The 25,064-nt window shown below is 48.4% G+C and overlaps 1 protein-coding gene across 1 annotated transcript in view; it reads right to left on the bottom strand.

Moving 5' to 3' along the window:
- Positions 1 to 319: 319 nt before the first annotated feature.
- FER1L4 (fer-1-like protein 4) overlaps positions 320 to 25,064 on the bottom strand; it is a 49,094-nt gene continuing 24,349 nt past the window's right edge. The window contains exons 29-45 of the mRNA XM_030825361.1: positions 22,516 to 22,750; positions 22,315 to 22,373; positions 22,095 to 22,226; positions 19,730 to 19,772; positions 19,540 to 19,640; positions 19,325 to 19,462; positions 19,111 to 19,227; positions 6,973 to 7,100; positions 6,622 to 6,792; positions 5,721 to 5,875; positions 4,681 to 4,841; positions 3,729 to 3,814; positions 2,422 to 2,520; positions 2,003 to 2,244; positions 921 to 1,204; positions 736 to 836; positions 320 to 635 (exon numbers count right to left, since the gene is read on the bottom strand). Coding sequence (XP_030681221.1) covers positions 446 to 635; positions 736 to 836; positions 921 to 1,204; positions 2,003 to 2,244; positions 2,422 to 2,520; positions 3,729 to 3,814; positions 4,681 to 4,841; positions 5,721 to 5,875; positions 6,622 to 6,792; positions 6,973 to 7,100; positions 19,111 to 19,227; positions 19,325 to 19,462; positions 19,540 to 19,640; positions 19,730 to 19,772; positions 22,095 to 22,226; positions 22,315 to 22,373; positions 22,516 to 22,750 — 2,442 coding nt within the window. The 3' untranslated portion in view covers positions 320 to 445. The remainder of the gene's footprint in view (positions 636 to 735; positions 837 to 920; positions 1,205 to 2,002; positions 2,245 to 2,421; positions 2,521 to 3,728; positions 3,815 to 4,680; positions 4,842 to 5,720; positions 5,876 to 6,621; positions 6,793 to 6,972; positions 7,101 to 19,110; positions 19,228 to 19,324; positions 19,463 to 19,539; positions 19,641 to 19,729; positions 19,773 to 22,094; positions 22,227 to 22,314; positions 22,374 to 22,515; positions 22,751 to 25,064) is intronic.

The following is a 25,064-nucleotide window of genomic DNA, read 5'->3' as shown; positions in this document are numbered from 1 at the left end:
TGGAAGCCTCTCTCAGGGATGGTGAGGAATGGACAAGTTAATGGAGTCCGTCAGGTCCTTAGCTGGCCTGGAGCGGTGGAAGCCAGAAACAGATTAGGTGAGAGGGACCTGGCCACGAGCAGGAGCAGGAGCAGTGGTGGAGTTGCTCAGAGGGTGTGATAACTCAGTTGCTGGGGCCCCTTTCTTCCCTGTGGTGGGGATGGGGCCAGCCTTCTATCCCTGTGCATTCTTCAAGGAAGTCCCCAGCACCTGAGGTCACCCAAGAACATCTCTGTTCTCTGCCATCTGGAGCCAGCCTTGCATAGCACGTGACCACGGGTCAGTGGCTGTGATAGGTTTATTCAGAGGAAGCACTAGACTCTGGGGTAGCTCACGTTGGTAAAGACTTCCAGGAGCAGGCATTGAAGGGTTGGCACCCTGGGTGAGTGTCCAAGGTCAGTGAGAGTCACTTGTGGAGGGGACGGAAGATGACCTGGCTGATCTGGCCAGGGATGGTGTAGAAGAGCAGGAGGAGGAAGACGGTGAGCAGCGCCAGCAGCAGCAGCAGCACCAGGATGCGCCAGTACCGGCGCCAGATGAAGAAGACAAAGATCTTCAGCGGGTTCACAAACCAGTTGAAGGAAGTTTTGGGGCGGCTGTTGAGAAGGGTATTGTCAGGATGAGGAGGAAGCCCCTTGGCCACCCCCACCTCCCCGTCGGCCCAGGCTGTGGCCCCGGCCCCCATGCCTGACTCACCTGGGTTTCTCCAGAGGTTCTGGCTCCTTCCGCCCTTTCCCCACTGGCCGTTTCTCGGCCTCCTCCACAGTCAGCAGCTCAAACTCTGCCTCCACCTTGCCCTAAAAAAGACACTCCTGCATCACTGGGAGCAGAGGGTGGGCTCAGGCCCCAGCTCAGCCTGGCCTCTGCCCACGGGCACCCACCGTGAGGATGTACACATTGCCACCCGTGTCTGTGAACTCCAGATCTTCTGGCCGGCCCTTCCTCCTCCTCTGCTTTCGCTTCTTCTTGCCAGCCTGAGCCTCCTGCGCCTCTCGCTGCATGTCCTCTGCCTCCTTCAGCTTCACTACCGGCCACCAGCCCCGCAGGCGGCGGCAGCGAAACAGATTGCACCTCGGCCCGGCCCCATCGCGGGCCAGCCGCACAGAGCAGAGCTCGGGACCCCGGGCCCCACGCACCATGTCTGGTAGCTGCAACTCCAGGGATCCTGCAAGTCCAGAGCACACCGGGTTAGGCATGGGATCAAAGTCTCTGTGCCAGGGGTGAGGAGGCAACACACCAAGGTTGTAAGTTGGGGCATCGAAAGTTGCAGTGTGTGGTCAGGCCACAGCTATAGACCACCCAGACCACAGCCCAGCGGTCCACCCATTGCTACTTCCCAGTGGAAGAGGGCCAAGGGTTGGAATCAGAGTGCCAAAGGTTGGAATCAGAGTGCCAAGGACCAAAGGCTATGGAGTCGGTGTCAGGGTGACAAGCTAGGGTCAAATCAGAGGTGAATCAGAGACTCTGGGTGGGAATGGAGGTTACTGTGGTCTGGGTTTGATTAACTCAGTAATTAGGCCAGAAAGCAAAGGTTTCAGACTTCGGGTCCAAAATCCCAAGATTCAAGGTTGGGTCAGAGTAGGGAACCAGGGGACGGAGGTGAGGGCTGGAGGCAGGGACAGAGGTGAGGGCTGGAGGCAGGGACGGAGGTGAGGACTGGAGGCAGGGATGGAGGTGAGGGCTGGAGGCAGGGATGGAGGTGAGGGCTGGAGGCGGGGACGGAGGTGAGGGCTGGAGGCAGGGACGGAGGTGAGGGCTGGAGGCAGGGATGGAGGTGAGGGCTGGAGGCAGGGACGGAGGTGAGGGCTGGAGGCAGGGATGGAGGTGAGGGCTGGAGGCGGGGACGGAGGTGAGGGCTGGAGGCAGGGACAGAGGTGAGGACTGGAGGCAGGGATGGAGGTGAGGGCTGGAGGCAGGGATGGAGGCAGGGGCTGAGGGTGGGGAAGGCTAGGCAGTGTAATACCAAGGAAGTCATTGGCGGAGATGCGGTCATAGTCCCAGACCTGCAGGACCAGCACTGCAGGCTGCCGGAACTCAGCCTCCTCCAGGTTGAAGGGTCCAGACCGGCGCCGGACGCTCACCTCCCGCTCCGTGGGCAGGTAGTCAAAGCGGAACACAAAGCGCCAATTGAAGTTCCCCTCCCCACTCAGGGAGTTGAAGTGAACGTCTGTCTCCTGCTTGTCATGCTCCAGCCCCTTCACCCAGCTGGGGCCGGGGCGGGTGAGCGTCAGGGCTGGAGCTACATGGAGAACCCACTCCTCACCCAGCTCTCAGCATCACGGAGGGCCTGGGGTTGGGGCTTTAGACTCAGCCCGAGGGCCCACACCCATTTGCATTCCCCCCTTAGTGCACCGCCGTTGCCCCGCCCAGCCTGCAAGCTACCTCTTCACATAGATGTCACTCGACATCTCTCCAGTGAATGGATTCACGTCATCCAGAACCACATCCTCCGTGTTCCAGATGACAACTCTGAGCTCATAGCTGAGGGGCACATTAGGGGGTGGCTTCAGACTCTCGAGCGGGGCCCTAAAAGGGGCTGCAGGAAGCAGGAGGGACCTGGGCCGGGGCCACTGACATTCACTGGGCACCTGTGTGCCCAGCAGGGGAATCCAATGCCTGTGGTGCCATGAAAGGACAGCCCCAGGTGTCACTGACCACCCTGGCCACAGCAGATGGCCCCAGGAATGGTCTGTGGGGCCCAGCGAGGTTCTTCCTATGAATTTAGAATCAGGGCCCTGCACCGTTGCATGGTGTGGCGTCAGATGCAAAGCTGGAGCCACAAGCCAGAGTTTGGGGATGCAAAAAAATGAGTGAACAGAGAAAGCCAGTCTGCAGGGAGAAGAGGGAGGACGAGAGACGGGGGACAGGAGTGTACAGCGCCTGAGGGACAGGAGGGCTGTGACACTCTGGACCCTACCCTCATGTAGCCCTGTCCTTGGCTGCCATGGGGTTGCCTGGATAGCTGTTTTCTCCAGCCCAGCATCAATTTCCCCTCATTTGTTGACAGCACCATGATTTTCTGCTGGTGACCCACCCCCACCCCAACCACCCCTCCCCACCACCACTGTCAATCTATGGAATTCTGGTGGGGCAGGCCCCTCCCTCCCTGGCTGGACAGGGTAGGGGAGACATCACTGGACTGGCCAATTCGAGTATTACAGCTCCTTGACCACAATGATTGGTTCAGGGCACAGCATTTGACCCAAGCTGGTCTGCTGAGTCAGCCCTGAGGCTTTTGCTGTAACTGGGAAAGAGATGTTTGTTTCTGCTCAAGTGGCCTGGCTGAGATGTAAGCCTTGCACTGTTAGATGCCACTGTGCCCCCACTGCAGAGGGGGCTCCCTGAGAGTGACACCAAGGAAAGCAGAGCCTAGAGGCAGAAAGTGACAGGCTGCTGATATCCAAGCATCTGCATTCAGCCCTGTGTGAAGTGGCTGTGCCCCACACAGAACTCCACTCAGATGAGCTTAGGTGGGAAGGGGGCTTACCAAAAGGTACTTGAACTCAGTTTACAAGAGACACTCAACTTGCAATGGCTTATGAATAACAGGGAATTTAATGACACCTAACTGAAAAGCCTGTGAATAACAACCTCTGCCTGCTTCACTGGGGACCCGGGTTTTCAGAGGACCCTTGTACAGGTAGACCAGGATGTGCACCCACCTTGGAAGGAGGCGACAGAACTCTCACCTGATTGGCTGCCGAGGCTTGATGTCAACTGGGGGTGGAGGAGGCACATCTTGAGGAAAGATGTCAATCCACATGTGAAGAGATCCCTGGGGGGACAGGACCAGGCTGGAGGGTCTTGCCAGGCTCCCAACCTTCCCTGACAGCTCTGTGGCCACAGGCTGTGCCTTGTCCCCAAGTGGAGAAAAGAGCTAGGGTCAAAATGACAGGGTCAGGCAGATCCTGGGGGATGAGGATGAAGGTGGAGTCTGAAGTGTGGGTTCCAGGATCAAGGTTAGATTAGGGGTTCAAGGGTGAGGTCCAGGCTGGGCGCAGTGGCTCATGCCTATAATCCCAGCACTTTGGAAGTCCATGGAGGGTAGATCGCTTGAGCTCAGGAGTTTGAGACCATCCTGGACAATATGACAGAACCCTGTCTCTATAAAAAATACAAGAATTAGCCGAGTGTGGTGGCAGACGCCTGTAATCCCAGCTACTCCGGAGGATGAGGTGGGAGGATCACTTGAGCCTGGGAGGCGGAGGCTGCAGTGAGCCGAGATCATGCAACTGCACTCCAGCCTGGGCAACAGAGTGAGACCCCATGTCAAAAAGGAAAAAAAAGTGAGGTTCCAGAAGGGGAAGTTGAGATTAAAAGTAATATCTGGTGTTCCAAGGTCCAGATCTTAGGGATGTGGGGGGAGGTCAGGTTAGGAACCCCACATCTGAGTCTTGGTGCCCAGGGGTAGGGATCCTGTAGGACTAGGGTTGGGGTGAAGGTGTGGTCCAGGATGGAGGTCCAAGATGAGCGGGGACACAGGGACCAGCAACAGGAGCCGTAGTCAGGAGCTGCAGGTGGCACCCAGGTGGACATCTTAGGGAAAGGCTGTCCTGGGGGCCCAGGGTCCAGGATCAGGTGGGTGTCCTGGGATTCTAAGAGTCTTGTGATTCTAGGCCTGGGTGCTGAGCCCTCCCTCACCTGCAGCAGCCCTGGGCTGTGAGGATGGTAGAGAGGCCTGGTTTCTACATGCTCGGGTACCAGCTGTATCCCAAAACCCGGCATTTCCTGCCAGCGCCGCAGCACAAGCAATGCCTGGGCCTCTTCAGGGTCCCCACTCGCCACTGTGGAGCTGCTGCTGCCTGAAACAAGAGGTGTGTGAGCTTAGGGTTCCACACAGCTTCCACCTCACCTCCCTCCCTCCCCCACCACAGAAGCGCTAAGCTGGGGAAGCCACTGTTGGATAAAGCCCTGTGGACTAGGAGAGCAGCTCTGTAATGCACAAAAAGTGGGAGATGCTGCTGTAACTTCACCCAGTGAAAAGCCAGCAGTCAGTGGGACAGTGGGATTGGAGGTACTGCCACCTTTGCCTAGACCCTATTTAGAGAATAAGCCACCAGAGCAGACACACTGGCTCATGCCTGTAATCCGGGCACTTTTGGAGGCCAAGGTGAGAGGACTGCTTGAGTCCAGGAGTTTGAGACCAGTCTGAGCAACATGGCGAAACCTCATCTCTACCAAAAAAAAAAAAAAAAAAGAAAGAAAGAAACAGGCAGGCGTGATGGTGTGTGCCTGTAATCCCAGCTACTCAGGGGGCTGAGGTGGGAGGATCACTTGAGCCTGGGAGGTCCAGGCTGCAGTGAGCTGAGATGGCACCACTGCACTCCAGTCTGGGTGACACAGCAAGACCCTGTCTCAAAAAAATAAATAAATAAAAATAAAAATAAGCCTCCAGCCATTTAATTCTGCAGCCACATTCTGTTATATGGGACGCTCTATGGGACCTCTGTGTTCCAGGAACTTGATTAGTTATGGGTCCACTTTGGCTCTTTGGGGTAATCTCACACTCACCAATAAAGACTGTTTTCTCCCTAATACCCAAGAACCTCGTCCTTACTCAACCAAATTCACATCTACTTCCTGAAGCAATGGGTTATTGTGGAGAGCACACAAGACTGGGCACCTGGGCCCCCTGTACCTTGTTCTACCAATATCTTGCTTGAACAGAAAGGGGCTGATACCTGGGAGCAGGGTCTCCGGTGGTGTCAGAAAGACTTTGCTGCCCACCTTGACAGCACCAGCTCGGTATTCAGGGGCAGGGAGGCCACAGCGTTGGCACAGCCCCGCCAGGATCTGTGAGGGCCGGAATGCATCACGCCAAGCATTATAACCATCCCTACAGGCAGAAAAGGAAGATGCATCAGCTGAGGCTGGTGTAGGGACACAGTTGGGCCTGGGGCAGGGATGACATCATGAAGACATGAGGTCTAGGTTCAAAACTCTCAACGGGAGACAGGTTAGTCCTTGTTTAGGATAACAATGAAAAAAAAAATGTAGTCCAGGTGCTTCTATTAGAAGATACTGATCTTATTACCTGTTTTGCAGATGAGAAAGCTGAGATTTGAAGAGGTTAAGTGGGTCTGGCGTGGTGGCTCACAACTGTAATCCCAGCACTTTGGGAGGCAGAGGTGGGCAGATCACTTGAGGTCAGGGGTTTGAGACCAGCCTGGCCAACGTGGTGAAACCCTGTCTCTACTAAAAATATAAAAATTAGCTGGACATGGTGGCCCACGCCTGTAATCCCAGCTACTGGGGAGGCTGAGGCAGGAGAATCGCTTGAACCCAGGAGACGGAGGTTGCAGTCAGCCGAGATCGTGCCACTGCACTCCAGCCTGGGAGACAGAGCAAGACTCTGTTTCAAAAAAAAAAAAAAAAAAAAAAAGGTCAAGTGACATTCGTTATAGGATCCCGACTCCCAAACCCAACTCTTTACCACTGAGCTATGTCTTGGTTGGCAGTGGTGGTGGGTGGGAGGGTCCCCTTCCATGAAATCATAGGATCTGGAGACACAAAAGGGAATGTGAGCTTGAATGTGTTTGGCCAGAAACTTAGAATGGCTTCTGTGAGCCCTGCCGGACCTACACGTCATACTGGGAGGCCAGCCCACAGTTTGCTCTGTGGTGGCTATAGAATCGGTTTTCCAGATCAATGTGGGTCTCCCCGATGAGGTCGTCAGAACCCACAAGGTCATGATCAAATACAGCCACCGTCAGCTCTGTCTCAGCTGGGAGAGAGATGCTTAGCTCCAGGATCCTGGAAGGAGGGAGAGGGGCTGAGGTCACTTCCATGCTCCAGGAGGTGGTCTGGGGATGGCGTGGGCATGTCAGCAGCCCCTGTCCATTCCCTTGCCATCCCTAGGCCAGCTGCCACAAGGCCACAGGGCTGGATGCTCCTCCAGCTACCCCATTTCCACCCCACAGGGCCCAGCCTCACTCTCCAAAGATGGGGTTGAGCTGCTTGGGGATGTAGCGTTCCTTGGTGTCCTGCCGTTCCCGGCCAGCGCTCACCACTACATAAGGGTCTGCTTTGCCATTGGGGTCTGCAGGAGCCAGGTTGGTAGCCTAGGGGAACAGCATGGAGTGAAACTGAGAGAAATGTCATTATGATAACCCAAGGTTACCTTTGTAGGACCTAATTTCCCATTGGGTGAAAACAGAAAGTTATCAAGGAGAGATCTCCCACTGTGAGGAGCTAATGGAGAGGTTGGACAAGATGACTTTTATTTTCAATTAGTTATGAAATAGTTAAGTCATACAAATAGGTATAACGAAAAGTATAATGAAACAAAATATGTTGAAAGATGTATAAGGGACTTACTATTCAACTCATAACTTTCTATATGGTTTGACTTATTTTTTAATTTATGAATTTTTTTAATAGATATGGGGGTCTCGCTATGTTGCCCAGGCTGGTCTCAAACTCCTGGGCCAGGCGCAGTGGCTCACACCTGTAATCCCAGCACTTTAGGAGGCCAAGGCAGGTGGATCATTTGCAGTGAGGAGTTTGAGACAAGCCTGGCCATCATGGAGAAACTCCATCTCTACTAAAAATACAAAACTTAGCCAGGCATGGTGGCGCATGCCTGTAGTCCCAGCTACTTAGGAGGCTGAGGCGGGAGAATGGCGTGAACCCAGGAGGCGGAGCTTGCAGTGAGCCGAGATTGCGCCACTGCACTCCAGCCTGGGCGACAGAACGAGACTCCGTCTCAAAAAAAAAAAAAAAAAAAGAAATAAATAAATAATTATATCCTATGTAGTTTTTCCCCCCTTTTCTTTTTATAGAGACAGGGGTCTCACTACATTACCAAGGCTGGTGTTGAACTCCTGGCCTCAAATGATTTTCCCACCTCGACCTCCCAAAGTCCTGAGATTACACAGTGTGAGCCACTGCACCTCCAGCCCTGTGTAGTTTCTTGACTGAAAGGTTTTGGGTGATTTTTTCCATTGTTGTTTGCCTAAAGAGCTCTTTCATTTTTTTCTCTCTTGCATGAGTGACTCCTAGGACACACAATTCAAGGGCGATAGTTATTTTTCTCTCAGTGCTTTGAAGATATTATTCTATTTTTCTTCCAGCACTTTTGGTTCCTGTAGAGAAGTTGATGGGCTGACTGTCATTCCATTGTAGTAATCTGTACTTTCTCTCTGATGATCTTTACATCTTTTAATTTAGAGATTGGGTCTTGTTCTGTTGCCCAGGCTGGTCTCCAGAACTCCTGGCGTCAAGCAGTCCTCCCACCTCAGCCTTCTGAGTAGCTGGGGTTATAGGCATGAGCCACTGTGCCAACTTGATTTTTTTTTTTGATATTTATATTTTCCATAGCACTTATGCTTTTTCTTCTTTTTTTTTTCCCTGAGACAGAGTCTCGCTCTGTTGCCCAGACTGGAATGCAATGGCATGATCTCGGCTCACTGCAACATCTACCTCCCAGGTTCAAGCGATTCTCCTGCCTCAGCCTCCCGAGTAGCTGGGATTACAGGCACAAACCACCACACCTGGCTAATTTGTGTATTATTAGTAGAGACCGGGTTTCACCATGCTGGCCAGGCTGGTCTCGAACTCCTGACCTCAGGTGATCCGCCTGACTCAGCCTCCCAAAGTGCTGGGATTACAAGCGTGAGCTATCACGCCTGGCCACACTTACGCCTTTCTAACGCACTGAAACATTTACTTATTTTGTTAATGTTTGTTTCTCCTACTAGAATGCAGTCTTCATAAAGGCAAAGCTTTTTTTTCTCCTTGTGATTACATATTAATTTTATTCTTTGAAATCTCTTTCCTCTTTTGTCCTGTCCAAATCCTACTTAGAGATACTCAGTCAAGCCTTAATTTCCTGTGCTGGCTCCGCTCAGTGGTTCACGGCTGTAATCCTAGTACTTTGGGAGGCTAAGACAGGCAGGAGCTCAGGAGTTCGAGATCAGCTTGGGCAACATGGTGAAATCCTGTCTCTACTAAAAAACAGAAAAAATTAGCTGGGCATGGTGGCATGTGCCTGTAGTCCCAGCTACTTGTGGGGGCTGAGGTATGATCGCTTGAGCCTGGGAGGTCAAGGCTGCAGTGAACCGTGATCATGCCACTGCAGCCCACCCTGGGCAACAGAGTGAGACCCTGTCTCAAAAAAAAAAAAAAAAAACCCACGAATTTACTACAAAGAGACAGTAATAAAGGAGTATGGTAGTGGCATAAACATAGATCAGTAGAATACAATTGAGAGTCCAGAAAGAAATCCACATATCTATGATCAATTGATTTTCAACCAAGGTACCTAGACCATTCAATGGGAAAAGAACCATCTCTCCAGCAGATGGAGCTAAGACAACTGGACAGTCACATACAAAAGTGTGAGGTCAGACCCTCACCTCACAATAGATACAAAAACTAACCCCGAATGGATCAGACTTAAACATGAGAGTCAAAACTCAAACTCACAGCAGAAAACAGGCAAAAGTCTTCATGACCTTGGATTTTGCAAAGGTTTCTTAGCTATGACCAAAAAACATAGTCAATAAAAGAAATAAAAATAGACTTCATCAAAATTAAAATCTCTTATGCTTTAAAGGACACTATCAATAGAGTGAAAAGGCAACCTAGAAAGTGAGAAAATATTTGCAAGCCATATAAGAATCTAGTAGCCAGAATATACAATGAACTCTTACAACTCAACAACAAAACAACAATCTAATTTTAAAATGGACCAAGGACTTTAGACGTGTCTCCAAGATATACAAAGGTCTAAAAAGCACACGAAGACTGTTCAGTGTCATTAGGAAACAAATCAAAACCACAATTAGATACCACTTTATACCCACTAAGATGACCTTAATTTTTTTTCTTTTTTTTTTTTTTTTTTTGAGACAGAGTCTCGCTCTGTTGCCCAGGCTGGAGTGCAGTGGTGCGGTCTCGGCTCACTGCAACCTCTGCCTCCCAGATTTAAGCAATTCTCCTGCCTCAGCCTCCTGAGTAGCTGAGATTACAGGCGCCCGCCACCATGCCCAGCTAATTTTTTGTATTTTTAGTAGAGACTGGGTTTCACCATGTTGGCCAGGCTGGTCTCGAACTCCTGACCTCGTGATCTGCCCGCCTCGGCCTCCCAAGGTGCTGGGATTACAAGCATGAGCCACCGTGCCTGGCCTGACATTCATTTTTTTAAAAGGACAATAAAGGCTAGGAGCAGTGGCTCACGCCTGTAATCCCTGCACTTTAGGAGGCCTAGGCGGGTGGATCACCTGAGGTCAGGAGTTTGAGACCAGCCTGGCCAACATGGCGAAACCCTGTCTCTACTAAAAATACAAAAATTAGCCAGGCGTGGTGGCGAGCGCCTGTAATTCCAGCTACTTGGGAGGCTGGGGCAGGAGAATCGCTTGAACCCAGGAGGCAGGGGTTGCAGCGAGCCAAGATAGCACCACTGCACTCCAGCCTGGGTGACAGAGCGAGACTCTGTCTCAAAAAAAAAAAAAAAAAAAAGAAAATGTAAGTTATATTCTGGCACTCCTTTGCTCAGAACCTTCCTATGGCTTCCCATGTAATTCAGAATAAAGTGAATAACAAAACCCAACATGATCTGCTTCCTCCGCCCATCGCTGCTCCATTTCCTCTGAAGCCTTAATTCCTAAAACCCGTTCCTCATTTATCCTGCCTGCTACGGCCACAAGGGGTTCCTTGTTGTTTGTCACACACAGAGTCATGGTTCCACCTGATGGCTTCTGTACCAGCTGTTCCGCCTGGAATGCTTTCTCCCTCAGGTAGCCACCTGGATAACTCCTTGGCCCCCTCCTAGTGTGTATTTGTTTAAGAGACAGAGTCTCACTCTGTCACCCATGCTGAATTGCAGTGGTGGCATCACAGCCCACTACAGCCTCAACCTCCCAAGCTCAAACAATCCTCCTATCTCAGCCTTCCTAGTAGCTGGGACTACAGGTGCAAGCCACTGTGCCCAACTCTAGTATTTGTTTAAATAACACTTTCTCAGCTGGGCATGGTGGCTCATTCCTGTAATCCAGCATTTTGTAGTTCGAGACCAGTCTGGGCAACATAGCAAGACCTCGTCTCTACCAAAAAAAAAAAAAAAGTCTTATTGAGGTCTATCAACTCCGACCATCCATTTGCAACCCACCCCCAGCACTCCCCCATCCCTTTATCCTGACATATTTTCTCCACAGCACTTATAATTTTCTAACATATAAATAAGATATATAACTTTTTTTGTTTTGAGATGGAGTTTCCCTCTTGTCGCCCAGACTGGAGTGCAATGGTGCAGTCTCGGCTCACTGCAACCTCTGCCTCCCGGGTTCAAGCGATTCTCCTTTCTCAGGCTCTTGAGTAGCTGGGACTACAGGCACGTGCCACCAGGCCTGGCTAATTTTTGTATTTTTAGTAAAGACGAGGTTTTGCCATGTTGGCCAGGCTGATCTCGAACTCCTGACCTCAGGTGATCCACCCCCTCCTCAGACTCCCAAAGTGCTGGGATTACAGGCGTGAGCCACCACGCCCGGCCCATAAGCTATATAATTTACTTATTGATTATGGTTATTGTTAATCTCTTTTCACTAGAATGTAAAGTTCACGAGGGCACTGATCTTCGTCTGTTTTAACTCACTGCTTTTTATCACCAGTACCCAGAACACTGCCTAGTACCTCACAAAAAATGCAAGAAAGGCCGGGCACGGTGGCTCACACCTCTACTCCCAGCACTTTGGGAGGCCAACGCGGGCAGATCACCTGAGGTCGGAAGTTTGAGACCAGCCTGACCAACATGGAGAAACCCTGTCCCTACTAAAAATACAAAATTAGCTGGGTGTGGTGGTGCATGCCTGTAAACCCAGCTACTTGGGAGGCTGAGGCAGGAGAATCGCTTGAACCCAGGAGGCAGAGGTTACGGTGAGCCGAGATCGCGCCACTGCATTCCAGCCTGGGTAACAAGAGAGAACTCCATCTCAAAAAAAAAAAAAAAAAAAAAGCAAGAAATACCTGTGAAATAAATGTTTGTGAGTGAAACTGGCCTATAATTATATTTTCTCATGTCATTCTTCTCAGGTTTTGCATCAAGATTATGCCACCCTCATGGAATTAACTGGGTTGTTTCTTTTTATATTCTCTGAAATGGTTTGTGTAAGATTAAAATTGTTTCATCCATAACTGGTGGAAACTGCTGCTGAGACCATTTGGTCTGGAGCTTCTGACACAATTTCTTTTAATATTTATAGTACTATTCAGGTTTTCTGGCCAGGTATAGTGGCTCACGCCTGTAATCCCAGCACTTTGGGAAGCCGAGGTGGATCACTTGAGGCCAGGAGTTGGAGACCAGCCTGGCCAACATGGCAAAACCCTGTCTCTATTAAAAAATAGAAAAATCAGCCAGGCGTGGATGCAGGCACCTGTAATCCCAGCTACTCAGGTAGCTGAGGCAGAATTGCTTGAACCCAGGAGGTGGAGGATGCAGTAAAACGAGATTGCACCACTGTACTCCAGCCTGGGCAACAGAGCAAGACTGTCTCAAAAATAAATAAATTTTCTTCCCTTTTTTCTGGCACACTGCATCCTCAGTGGCTCAAGCAATCCTCCCACCTCAGCCTCCCGAGTAGCTGGGACAACAAGCAGGAACCACCACGTCTAGGTAATTTTTATTTGAGACAGAGTCTAGCTCTGTCGCCCAGGTTGGAGTGCAGTGGCATGATCTCAGCTCACTGCAAACTCTGCCTCCCAGGTTCAAGCAATTCTCATGCCTCAGCCTCCCCAGTAGCTGAGACTACGCACATGCCACCATGCCCTGCTAATTTGTGTAGTTTTAGTAGAGCATAGGGGTCTCACCACGTTGGCCAGGCTGGTCTCGAACTCCTCCTGACCTCAGATAATCTGCCCACCTTGGCCTCCCAATGTGCTGGGATTACAGAGGCGAGCCACCACACCTGGCCTAACTTTTAAATTTTTTTGTAGAGACAGGGTCTCGGCCGGGCACAATGGCTCATGCCTATAATCCCAGCACTTTAGGATCACTTCTATTTTATGTTTATCCATTTCATCGATTTTTTTTTTTTTTTTTTAGATGGAGTCTCACACTGTTGCCCAGCCTGAAGTGCAGTGGCACAATCTCGGATCACTGCAACCTCTGCCGCCTGGGTTCAAGTGACTCTCCTGCCTCAGCCTCCCAAGTAGCTGGGATTACAGGCGCCTGCTACTGGGTCCAGCTAATTTTTGTATTTTTAGTAGAGAGAAGGTTTCACCATCTTGGCCAGGCTGGTCTTGAACTCCTGATCCACCTGCCTCGGCCCCCCAAAGTGTTGGGATTACAGGTGTGAGCCTCTGGGCCCAGCCTCAATTTCTTGAGATAGACTGAGCTAATTTTAACCTCCCTTCTTTTCTAATGCATTAATTGATAGCTATATATTTTCCTTTACCTACTGCTTTAGCTGCATCCACAATTTTGATAGGATGTATTTTGTCATTCAGTTCACATTATAATTTCCATTATGATTTATCTTCTGACTCATGTTATTTAGAAATGCATTTCTTAATTTTCAAACATGTAATGTTTTAGATATCTTTTGTTGCTGATATCTAGCTTAATTACATTATTGTCAGAGGACATGCTATCTATTATTTCAGACTTTTGACAGTTAAGACATGCTTTATACACCAACTTGGTCAATTTTTGTAAATGTCTCATGAGTACTTAAAAAATATGTTTATTCTACAGTTTTGAGGTACCTACACTTCATCCATTAGATCAAATTTGTTAACTGAGCAGGTCAAATCTTCTGTGTCCTTGCTTATTTATTTGAGAGAGGGCCTCACTCCATCACCCAGGCTAGAGTGCAGGGGCACGATCATCGCTCACTGTAGTCTCAGTGTTTTGGGCTCAAGCAATCCTCCTACCTCAGCCTCCCAAATATCTGGGACTACAGGCGCATGCCAGCATGCTTAGCTTATTTTTCATTTGATCATTTTATCAAAAGAGAAGTGTGTTAAAATATTCTGCTATACTTATGAATTTTCTTTCTCCTTATAATTAAATAAGTTTTTGCTTTATATATTTAACTTAAAATTGTATCTTCACCAAAAACTGGATTTTAAAATTATCATTATAAAGAGATACTCTAGGCTGGGCGTGGTGGCACACACCTGTAGTCCCAGCTACTCAGGAGGCTGAGGCAGGAGAATTGCTTGAACTCGGAAGGTGAAAGTTGCGGTTAGCCAGGATTGCGCCACTGCACTCCAACCTGGGTGACAGAGCAAGACTCCATCTCAAAAAAAAAGAAAAAAAAAAAAAGATAGTCTAGTAGTATCAGGTTTTGTGTGTGTGTGTGTGTATGTGTATTGTTGTTGTTGTTTGTGTGTGTGTGTGTGTTTGGCTTTAAATCTATTTTGTCTGATTAATTTGGCTATACCAGCCTTCTTTTGGCTAGAATTTGCCAGATGTAACTTTCTCTTCCTTTTACCTTCTTCGGTATCCTTAATCCATACGTTTCAGATGTGCCTCTGAAAAACAGCATATATTAGATTTTTTTCTTTTTTTTTGAGACAGAGTCTTGCTCTGTCACCCAGGCTGGAGTGCAATGGCGCACTCCTGGCTCACTGCAACCTCTGTCTCCCAGGTTCACGCCATCCTCCTGCCTCAGCCTCCCAAGTAGCTGGGACTACAGGCACCTGCTACCACGCCCAGCTAATTTTTTGTATTTTTAGTAGAGACGGGGTTTCACCACGTTAGCCAGGATGGTCTCGATCTCCTGACCTCGTGATCCACCCGCCTCGGCCTCCCAAAGTGCTGGGATTACAGGAGTGAGCCACCGCGCCCGGCAGCATATATTAGATTTTTAATGCAAACTTTTTCTTTTATCCAGAGTACTTAAGTTCATACACTATTAATGTAATTATTATTATTTTTTTGAGATGGAGTCTTGCTCTGTCACCCAGGCTGGAGTGCAGTGGTGCGATTACAGCTCACTACAACCCCGACCTCCTGGCTCAAGCAATCTTCCCACCTCAGCCTCCTGAGTAGCTGGGATCACAGGTATGCGCCACCATGCCTGGCTAATTTTAAAAATTGTATATAGAGACAGGGTCACTCTATGTTGTCCGAACTGGTCTGGAACTCCTGGGTTCAAGTGATCCTCCCACCCCAGCCTCCCAAAATGTTGGGATTACAGGTGTAATCAGCCATTGAAAGCTTCTGGTAGTGGTCTTAAGGGCAAACAGAAAGTGAAGAAACACCTAGTCAAAAAAATTTATGAAAATATAGTAAGAAAGGAGTGTGTGGTATTTGAATCAAGACCACTCCTTCCCAACCCCCTTCCTAGCTCAGAAGCAGAGACTCCCCTCCAAAGGGCTGCTGCCTAGGGCACTGGGCTCCTCCTCCTCCTAGCTCCCAACCAGAGAGCAAGACATCACGTCCTTCATCCTGCCTCCAGCTGCCCTATTGCTGAGGCAAAGTCTCAGGCAAGTGCAGCTGAGAGTAAGTGGGGGTTCTGCTGCCCAGCCCCACCCCCACCCCCCGCCCATGGAATGGAGGCTCAACCATGGGTGCAGCTCACTAAGATCAGGGCTCACAGGGGCCCTGATCATCCTTGCCTTGGCTGGTAAGATGGTGGTTCCACACCAGGACAGGAAAGCTAAGGGGACCTCAGCCAACTGTCCCCTCCTGCCGCAAAGTCTCAGGTCCTGGAGTGGGGGGCTGTCACTTGGAGAGAATTTTGTCCTAGTCCCCACCCCAGGTTCCAGAGCAAGGGCTCAGAGATTTTCCCTGGAGGGAGAAGGAGACCATAGAACAGATCTCTAATCTCTTCCCAAAGGAATGGACTTCATTTGCAGCAACGCATGGAGAAGTTTAAACCTAAAAGCACTCTCAAAAAGAGTGGATGGGCAGGGCGCGGTGGCTCAGGCCTGTAATCCCAGCACTTTTGGGGGCCGAGGCGGGCGGATCACTTGAGGTCGGGAGTTTCAGACCAGCCTGACCAACATGGAGAAACTCTGTCTCTACTAAAAATACAAAATTAGCAGGGTGTGGTGGCACATGCCTGCAGTCCCAGCTGCCCGGGAGGCTGAGGCAGGAGAATCCTTTGAAACTGGGAGGCAGAGGTTGCAGTGAGCCAAGATGGTGCCCCATTGCACTGCAGCCTGGGCAACAAGAGCGAAACCGCGTCTCAAAAAAAAAAAAAAAAAAAAAAAAAAAGACAGAGCTAGAGAGAGAGAAAAGAAGAAAAAAGAAAAAAAAAAGTCTGAATATCCAATACTATCATTACTGTTGTTGTTGTTGTTGTTTTTTGAGACAGTCTTGCTCTTGTTGCCCAGGCTGGAGTGCAATGGCACAATCCTGGCTCACTGCAACCTCCACCTCCCAGGTTCAAGTGATTCTCCTGCCTCAGCCTCCCAAGTAGCTGGGATTACAGGTGCCCGCCACCACACCCAGCTAATTTTTGTATTTTTAGTAGAGATGGGGTTTCACCATGTTGGCCAGGCTGGTCTCAAACTCCTGACCTCAGGTCATCTGCCACCCGCCTCAGCCTCCCAAAGTGCTGGGATTATAGGCATAAGCCACTGTGCCCGGCCACTTTTTTTGTTTGTTTTGTTTTGTTTTGAGACAGAGTCTTGCTCTGTCACCCAGGCTGGAGTGCAGTGGCTTGATCTCGGCTTACTGCAACCTCCACCTCCCAGGCTCAGACGATTCTCCTGCCTCAGCCTCCTGAATAGCTGGAATTACAGGCATGTGCTACCACACCCAGCTAATTTTTGTATTTTTAATAGAGACAGGGTTTCACCATGTTGGCCAGGCTGGTCTTGGACTCCTGGCCTCAGACTCCCAAAGTGCTGGGATTACAGGCGAAAGCCACTGCGCCCAGCCTCATTACTTATTCTTTTGCCCCAATTTTTCAAGTCTTAACCATTAGGAGCTCCTTCAGTTTGGCTCCTGTGTTCACTCATCAAGCCCGCATCCTTTTTTGAGCACTTCCTTACTCCTGCCCCACAAAATGCTCCAGATTTGACTTATATTTTCCCAGTCCTAGTCCTAGAATCAACTCCAAGGAGTCCTCAATCCTTTTATTAAATAATGGTGTTTAGAAACCAAAATCTGGGCACCTGTGTGTTCACTGCTACTAGGATGTTGTTGCTTCTAGACCTTCTCAGCAGACAGAGATAGCAAACATGAGTAACATAATCCACATATATATACACATATATCTATATTTCTGTATCTTTCCATCTGTGTATATTTAAAAACATGAGTTTATACAGATACTTCTGATTCTAATACCACAGCATTCATTTAATCCCCTTTCCTTATTTGTAACTTCTTTCTCCAACATAAGAAACCTGGTTCTCATTATCTACAATATAGTTTACTTATTCATGTATACCAGTATACACATAATATAGTTTCAGAATTGCTAACACATACTTCTAACTAGATTACAGCATTTATGTTCAGCTCTCTATCTTTAGTCTAGTTGGTTTTTTGTTTTTGTGACAAGCTCTGTCCCTGTCATTCAGGCTGTAGTGCAGTGGCACAATCATGGCTCATTGCAGCCTCAACCTCCTGGGCCCAAGTGATTCCCCTGCCTCAGTCTCCCATGTAGCTGGGTCCGGAGATACACGCCACCACATCAGGCTATTTTTTTCCTTTTTTTGAGACGACATCTCACTCTGTCCCTCAGGCTGGAGTGCGGTGGCACAACCTTGGCTCACTGCAACCTCCTCCTCCCAGCTTCAAACAATGCTCCTGCCTCAGCCTCCAAAACAGCTGGGACTACAGGCACGTGCCACCATGCCCAGCTCATTTTTGTATTTTTAGTAGAGATGGGGTTCACCCTGTTAGCCAGGCTGGTCTCAAACTCCTGACCTCAGGCAATCCACCCAACTTAGGCGATCCACCTGCCTCAGCCTCCCAAAGTGCTGGCATTACAGGCATAAGCCATCACACCCAGCCACATCCAGCTAGTTTTTAAATTTTCTGTAGAGATGGAGTCTCACTTTGTTGCTCAGGTTGGTCTTGACCTCCTGGACTCAAGTGATCCTCCTGTCTTGGCCTCCCAAAGTGCTGGGATTATAGGCCTCAGCCACTGCACCAGGCCCATCTTGAGTTTTATAGAACCCTGTCAAATTACTGTTTTCCAGAGTTACTTGGTTTTGTTCTTCATTTCCTTCAGTGTGGTTATATTGTTCATTTGTAATACAGTGAGGGTCACTTGTTAGTGTTTGTATTCCATGTTAGGTTTCCTCAACACGGTGATTGCTTTTAATTTTTTGTCTATTGTAGGGGCATGTGAAACATTGCTACAGTTCTAAGAGTCAGAGGTATACAAAAAGATCTACTTTGAGAAGTGTCATTTTTGTCCTCATTCTCGCAACCCTGACCCCTTTCCCCTTTTTTTCCATCCCTTTGTCACTCACCCTCTTTTTTGTTTTTTTTTTTGGAGACAGAGTCTCGCTCCGTCACCCAGGCTGGAGTGCAGTGACGCAATCTCGGCTCACTGCAACCTCCGCCTCCTGGGTTCAAGCGATTCTCCTGCCTCAGCCTCCTGAGTAGCTGGGACTACAAGCATGTGCCACTATGCCCAGCTAATTTTTGTATTTTTAGTAGAGATGGGGTTTCACCATGTTGGTTGGCCAGGATGGTCTCAATCTCTTGACCTCATGATCCACCCGCCTCGGCCTCCCAAAGTGCTGGGATTACAGGCATGAGCCACCGTGACCGGCCCCGAGGTATCTTTAAGAATACTTCAAGGCCCTGCTGAACTCAGTATGAAAACTGCACCAATGGACAAAGTTAGACAAAGGTATTTGGTAACAAGCCTTCTGAAGCCTGAGATTCAGCCCTGCTCTCATCCTAGAATTATACTTGCCCGTCTACAGGACTAGAACTACAAACAGGGGACAGGAGACCAACTCCCAATTCTGGTTCTGCCATGAGCATGCTTTATAACCCTGGGAGATCTCCTAAATTTGTGGCTTAGATTTCTCACCTGAAAAATGAAGAACTTGAACTCTGTGATCCCGGGGTTCCTCCCGAAGCCTTCCTTCTGTAGGTTTCGTGTACATTACCTTAGCTATAGTTGGAGGCGTGCCAGGGCTATGGAGACTCACCTTTACAACATACACTCTGACCAGGAGCTTGATGGGCCGGTTCTGTGGGATCCCCCGGGAGATCTGGGGCTCAGAGAACGACGCTGCCTCTGATTCAGGGTAAATGAGGAAGGAGCCCTGAGTTGGGGGGAGACAGAAAAGGCTCTGGTAAGAGAATTGTCCTCCTGCATCCCCACCTGGGCTCCCTGGTTCCGCTTTCCTTCCCCAAATGTACCTTGAATTTCCCCACAAGATGTCCAGATCCTTCCTCTTCTCCACCTCCATCCTGGCCCCCTTGCCCTCGGTACAGAGGAAACACATTCAGCCAGTCTTCAAAGTGGTTAAATTCTTCCTCCAGGGACCTGTTGTAGATCTAAAAGGCAAGGACTTCAGTGACAGCCCAATGTCCAGAATCTAAAGGAGACTTTCCTCTTCCCAGTACCCAGTCACCTTCAGGGTGGCAACTGCTTTTTTTGGGGACACAGTGCCTTTGACTTCAGCCTCACCCTGGTCTTGGATCTCCCCAACCATAGAAATGAGGTTGACTCCATCTGCAAACAGCAAAAATGCCCCAGTCAGAAATATCTGGGTGGGTAGGGGATGGGCAGATGGAACAAGAGCAAAAAGCCCAATCTCTTACCTGAATCTCCAGGATCATCCATTTCATCTTCATCAAAGTTGTGCTGAAATTAAAGAGCAGATCCAGAGATTCTTCCCCAACCCCTTCAACTCCTTAGTCTACCCCCTTTTCCAGGAGAGTTGGGAAACCTTCATTCAAGTTCCCGCTGTGTATACCACTTGCATTTTTTTTTTTTTTTTTTTTTTTTTGAGACGGAGTCTCGCTCTGTCGCCCAGGCTGGAGTGCAGTGGCGCCATCTCAGCTCACTGCAAGCTCTGCCTCCCGGGTTCACGCCATTCTCCTGCCTCAGCCTCTCCGAGTAGCTGGGACTACAGGCGCCCGCCACCACACCCAGCTAATTTTTTGTATTTTTAGTAGAGATGGGGTTTCACTGTGGTCTCGATCTCCTGACCTCGTGATCCGCCTGCCTCGGCCTCCCAAAGTGCTGGGATTACAAGCGTGAGCCACTGCGCCCGGCCACCACTTGCATTTTTAAAGCTCCAATTTATCATCCAGCCTGCCCTGTGTCTAGGGCAGTCACCACCAGCCACACGTGGCTACTGAACACTCAAAACATGGCTAGTCTGAAATGTGATGTGCTGTAAGTGGCCAGGCTTGGTGGCTCATGCCTGGAATCCCAACACTTTGGGAGACTGAGGTGACTACTTGAGGCCAGGAGTTCGAGATCAGGCTGAACAACACAGTGAGAACCTGTCTCTATGAAATAAATGCTTTTTAATTTTTATTTATTTATTTTTGAGACAGGCTCTTGCTGTGTAGCTCAGGTTGGAGAGTATTGGTGTGAACATGGCTCACTGCAGCCTCAACCTCCAAGGCTCAAGTGATCCTCCCACCTCAGCCTCTTGAGTCGCTGGGACCACCGGCGTGCACCACCACGCACAGCTACTTGTTTTCATTTTTAGTAGAGATCATGTCTCACCATGTTCCCCAGACTGTTCTCAAACTCCTGGCTTAAAGTGATCCTCCCACCTCAGCCTCTCAAAGTGCTGAGATTACGGGCATGAAACACCACACCCAGGAAAAAAAAAAAAAAGTTTTTAATTAGCTGAGTGTGGTGGTATGTACTTATGGTCCTAGCTACTGGGGAGGCTGAGGTGGGAAGATCACTTGAACCCAGGAGTTTGAGACCAGTCTGGGTAACAGATAAAGACCCCATCTCTAAAAATAAAAAGAAAAGAAAGAAAAAGATGTGCTATAAGTATAAAATAAACACCAGATTTTTAAATGCTTACTACAAAAAACAAGAACATAAAATATCTCAGAAATTTTATAATGATTACTTGTTCAAATTTTTTTTTTTTTTTTTTTTTGAGATTCACTCTGTCACCCAGGCTGGAGCACAATCCCGGCTCACTGTAACCTCCATCTCCCAGGTTCAAGCGATTCTCCTGTCTCAGCCTCCAGAATAGCTGGGATTAACAGGTGCCCACCACCACGCCCAGCTAATTTTTGTATTTTTAGTAGAGACGGGGTTTCGCCATGTTGGCCAGGCTGGTCTCGAACTCCTGACCTCAAGTGATCTGCCTGCCTCAGTCTCCCAAAGTGCTGGGATTACAGGCATGAGCCACTGTGCCCAGCCTTGAAATGATATTTTGAATAATATATTACTAAAATTAATTTCACCTGTTTCCTTTTATTTATTTATTTTTATTTTTTATTTATTTATTTTTTTGACGGAGCCTCGCTCTGTCACCTAGGCTATAGTGCAGTGGCGCGATCTTGGCTCACTGCAAGGTCCGCCTTCCAGGTTCACACCATTCTCCTGCCTCAGCCTCCTGAGTAGCTGGGACTACAGGTGCCCACCACCACGCCCCACTAATATTTTTTGTATTTTTAGTAGAGACAGGGTTTCACCTTGTTAGCCAGGATGGCCTCAATCCCCTGATCTCGTGATCCACCCGCCTTGGCCTTCCAAAGTGCTGGGATTACAGGCATGAGCCACCATGCCCGGCCCCTTCTACTTTTTTTAAATGTGGCTCCTACAAAAGTTAAAATTACGTATGTGGCTCGTATTATGTCTTTTGGACAACACAGCTCTAGATAATGGAGTTAATAATCCCCAGCTTCTAGAATTGTGAAGAGAGAGAACTATAATGAAGAGCTCTGAAAATCTGTAGAGGTCCACCTTCAATGAGATCATTCTTGTTTTTGTTTTTTGAGACGGAGTCTCACTGTCACCCAGGCTGTTGTGCAATGGCATGATTTCAGCTCACTGGAGCCTCTGCCTCTGGGTTCAAGCAATTCTCCTGCCTCAGCCTCCTGAGTAGCTGGGACTACAGGTGCGTGCCGCCATGCCCAGCTAAGATATCATTCTTTTTACCATTTATACCCCAGCCCCCTCCCTGGCACCCTTCTCTGCCCCAACCTGCCCCTGGAGCTCCTGCAGCGACGCGTAGTACTTGGACCACCAGTCGAGCTCTTCTGGATCTGGAATGTCCTCCTCCAGCCCAGGGCCTTGATTCAGGAGGCTTCCTAGTGGGAGCTTCTTCAGAGGAGGCTGAGGAAGAGCAGACTTTGTCCCTCTAACCCAGCACCATCCTAAGTACTGTCAGCCCCTTCCCCATCTATCTCCTTTACCCCATCACCTTCAGGAGTTGTCTGGATACACCTGCTTCAGCCAAGAAGGGATCCAGGGACTTCTGTCCTGGGAGGGGAAAAATGGCAGCATAAGGAGACTGGATTAGTAGAAGTCAGATTCCACACCCCATCGGAGGGCCTCTGAAGCCACGTCCACCAGGAATCAGAGGGGCTTCTGTCTGGTGGCCCTGAAGGAGAAGGTTCCTAACCTTGAGGTCCCTTGGGCATCATATCCCCTGTCTCCTCCATCTCTCCTTCCTCCTCAGGAGGATCCTCACGACCCCGAAATGTGAATCGCAGCATGTGGGGGACAATGTGGGAACCTACAAGGACTGTGCGGCCAAAGGCCCGGCGCTCAATCACCAAGATGCTGAGTGGGGGCTGCAAGTAAGGCTGCTCCGGCAAGTCCTGGGGGTGGAAGAGAGGAACTGTGTCTTTGAAGACCTGGGGAAGAGGGAAAGGTAGCCACAGAGACAGGCAGGAAAAAAAAATACATCTAAACCTGCATTCTAAGTCCAGCTCTGCCATAGCCTCACTGTGTAATCTCTGGTAAACCATTGCCTTCTCATCCTGTTTCCTAGCTAAAAAAGGGACACAGGCCAGGCGAAGTGTCTCATGCCTGTAATCCCAGCACTTGGGGAGGCCAAGGTGGGCAGATCACGAGTTCAGGAGTTCAAGACCAACCTGGTCAACGTGGTGAAACCCCGTCTGTACTAAAAATACAAAAATTAGCTGGGCGTGGTGGTGGGCACCTGTAATCTCAGCTACTCGGGAGGCTGAGGCAGGAGAATCACTTGAAAACAGAAGGCAGAGGTTGCAGTGAGCCAAGATCACGCCACTGTACTGCAGTCTGGGCAACAAGAGCAAAACTCCATCTCAAAAAAAAAAAAAAAAGGGGGACACAATCCTGGATTCAAAAGACTGTTGTAAATATCAAATGACATAATAGAAACATAAGTACTTTGGAGCCTACAAAGTGCTGTCAGAAGCCAGGCACGGTGGCTCATGCCTGTAATCCCAGCACTTTGGGAGGCTGAGGAAGGCAGATTGCTTGAACTCAGGAGTTCGAGACCAGCCTGGGCAACATGGCAAGACACCATCTGTACCAAAAATACAAAAAAATAGCCGGGCATAGTGGTGCACACCTGTGGTCCCAGCTACTCAGGAGGTTGAGGTGGGAGGATCACTTGAGCCCAGGGGACAGAGGTTACAGTTAGCCAAGATTGTGCCACTGCACTCCAGCCTTGGTGACAGAGCAAGAGACCCTGTCTAAAATATATATGTGTATACACACACACACACACACGCACGTGTGCGCATATATATTTTTTGGCTGGGCATGGTGGCTGACGCTTGTAATCCCAGCACTTTGGGAGGCCAAGGCAGGCAGATCACTTGAGGTCAGGAGTTTGAGACTAGCCTGGCCAAGATGATGAAATCTTGTCTCTACTAAAAATACAAAAAAATTAGCTGGGTGTGGTAATGGGTGCCTGTAATCCCAGCTACTTGGGAGGCTGAGGCAGGAGAATAGCTTGAACCTGGGAGCCACAGGTTGCAGTGAGCTGAGATCACGCCACTCCAGCCTAGGCAGCAGAGTGAGACTCTGTCTTAAAATATATATTATGATTTATTTTATTTTATGGTTAAAGGCTATATATATATATATATATATATATATATATATATGGAATTCCATATCTATCAATGGATCCTAAGGGAAACAATTTTACTACTGTATTGATGGGTTTATTTTATGTATTTGTAGATATACACATATATACACATATATATGACAAGTTTAGCACAAAAGAGGAAAAATAGAGCTATACCACAGAAAAGTTTGTATATTTTACTGGAATTAAATTAGTATTAATCTGAAGTAGACTGTGAAATAGTAGTATGTATATTGTAATCCCTAGAGCAACTACTAAGTAAAAATCAACAAATTAAAATAGTACATTAATAAATATCAAAATATAATAAACATCTATTTAACACAAAAGAAAGCAGTAAAAGAGGAACAATAAGTCCGCAAGACACAGAAAACAAACAGCAAAATGGCAGATGTAAATTCAACCAATAATATCAATAGCATCAAATGTGATCATATTAAATATCAATCAAAAGTCAGAGATTGTTAATTGGATTAAAAAAAGAGATGCGACTCCATGCTGTCTAAGAGATACTCTTTAGATTCAAAGACACATAAAGAACAAAGTATAGGAAAAAAATATATTGTGCAAATAGTAACCACAGAGCTGGAGTAGTTATACCACCAGAGAAAATAGACTTTAATACAAAAAATATTACTAGAGACAGATATTTTATAATGGTAAACAGGTCAATTCATCTAGAAGATATAACAATTATAAACATATATGCACCTAACAACAGAGTCTCAAAATACAAAAAGTTATAGAATTGAAGAGAGAAATACACAATTCATTAGTAATAGTTGGAGATTTCAATACCCTATTCTCAATAATGGATAGACAGAAAATAATCAAGGAAGCTTGTTCAAGAGGTCTGAATAACAGTAATGCCTACAGAGTACCACAAGTCCATGAATTAATCCAGGGATCAGCAAACTACAGCCCATAGACAGAGTCTGGCCTGCTGTCAGTTTTTGTAAATATTCATTTACATATTCTCTATGGCTGTTTTCATGCTACGATGGCAGAGTTGAGTAGTTGCAACAGACTGGATGGCCCTCAAAGCCTAAAATATTTACTATTTGGCCCATTATAGAGAGTTTGCT

The sequence above is a fragment of the Nomascus leucogenys genome, chromosome 13 (assembly GCF_006542625.1).
Source record: "Nomascus leucogenys isolate Asia chromosome 13, Asia_NLE_v1, whole genome shotgun sequence".
Lineage (NCBI taxonomy): Eukaryota > Metazoa > Chordata > Mammalia > Primates > Hylobatidae > Nomascus > Nomascus leucogenys.
This window is presented reverse-complemented; position numbering and strand designations above follow the sequence as displayed.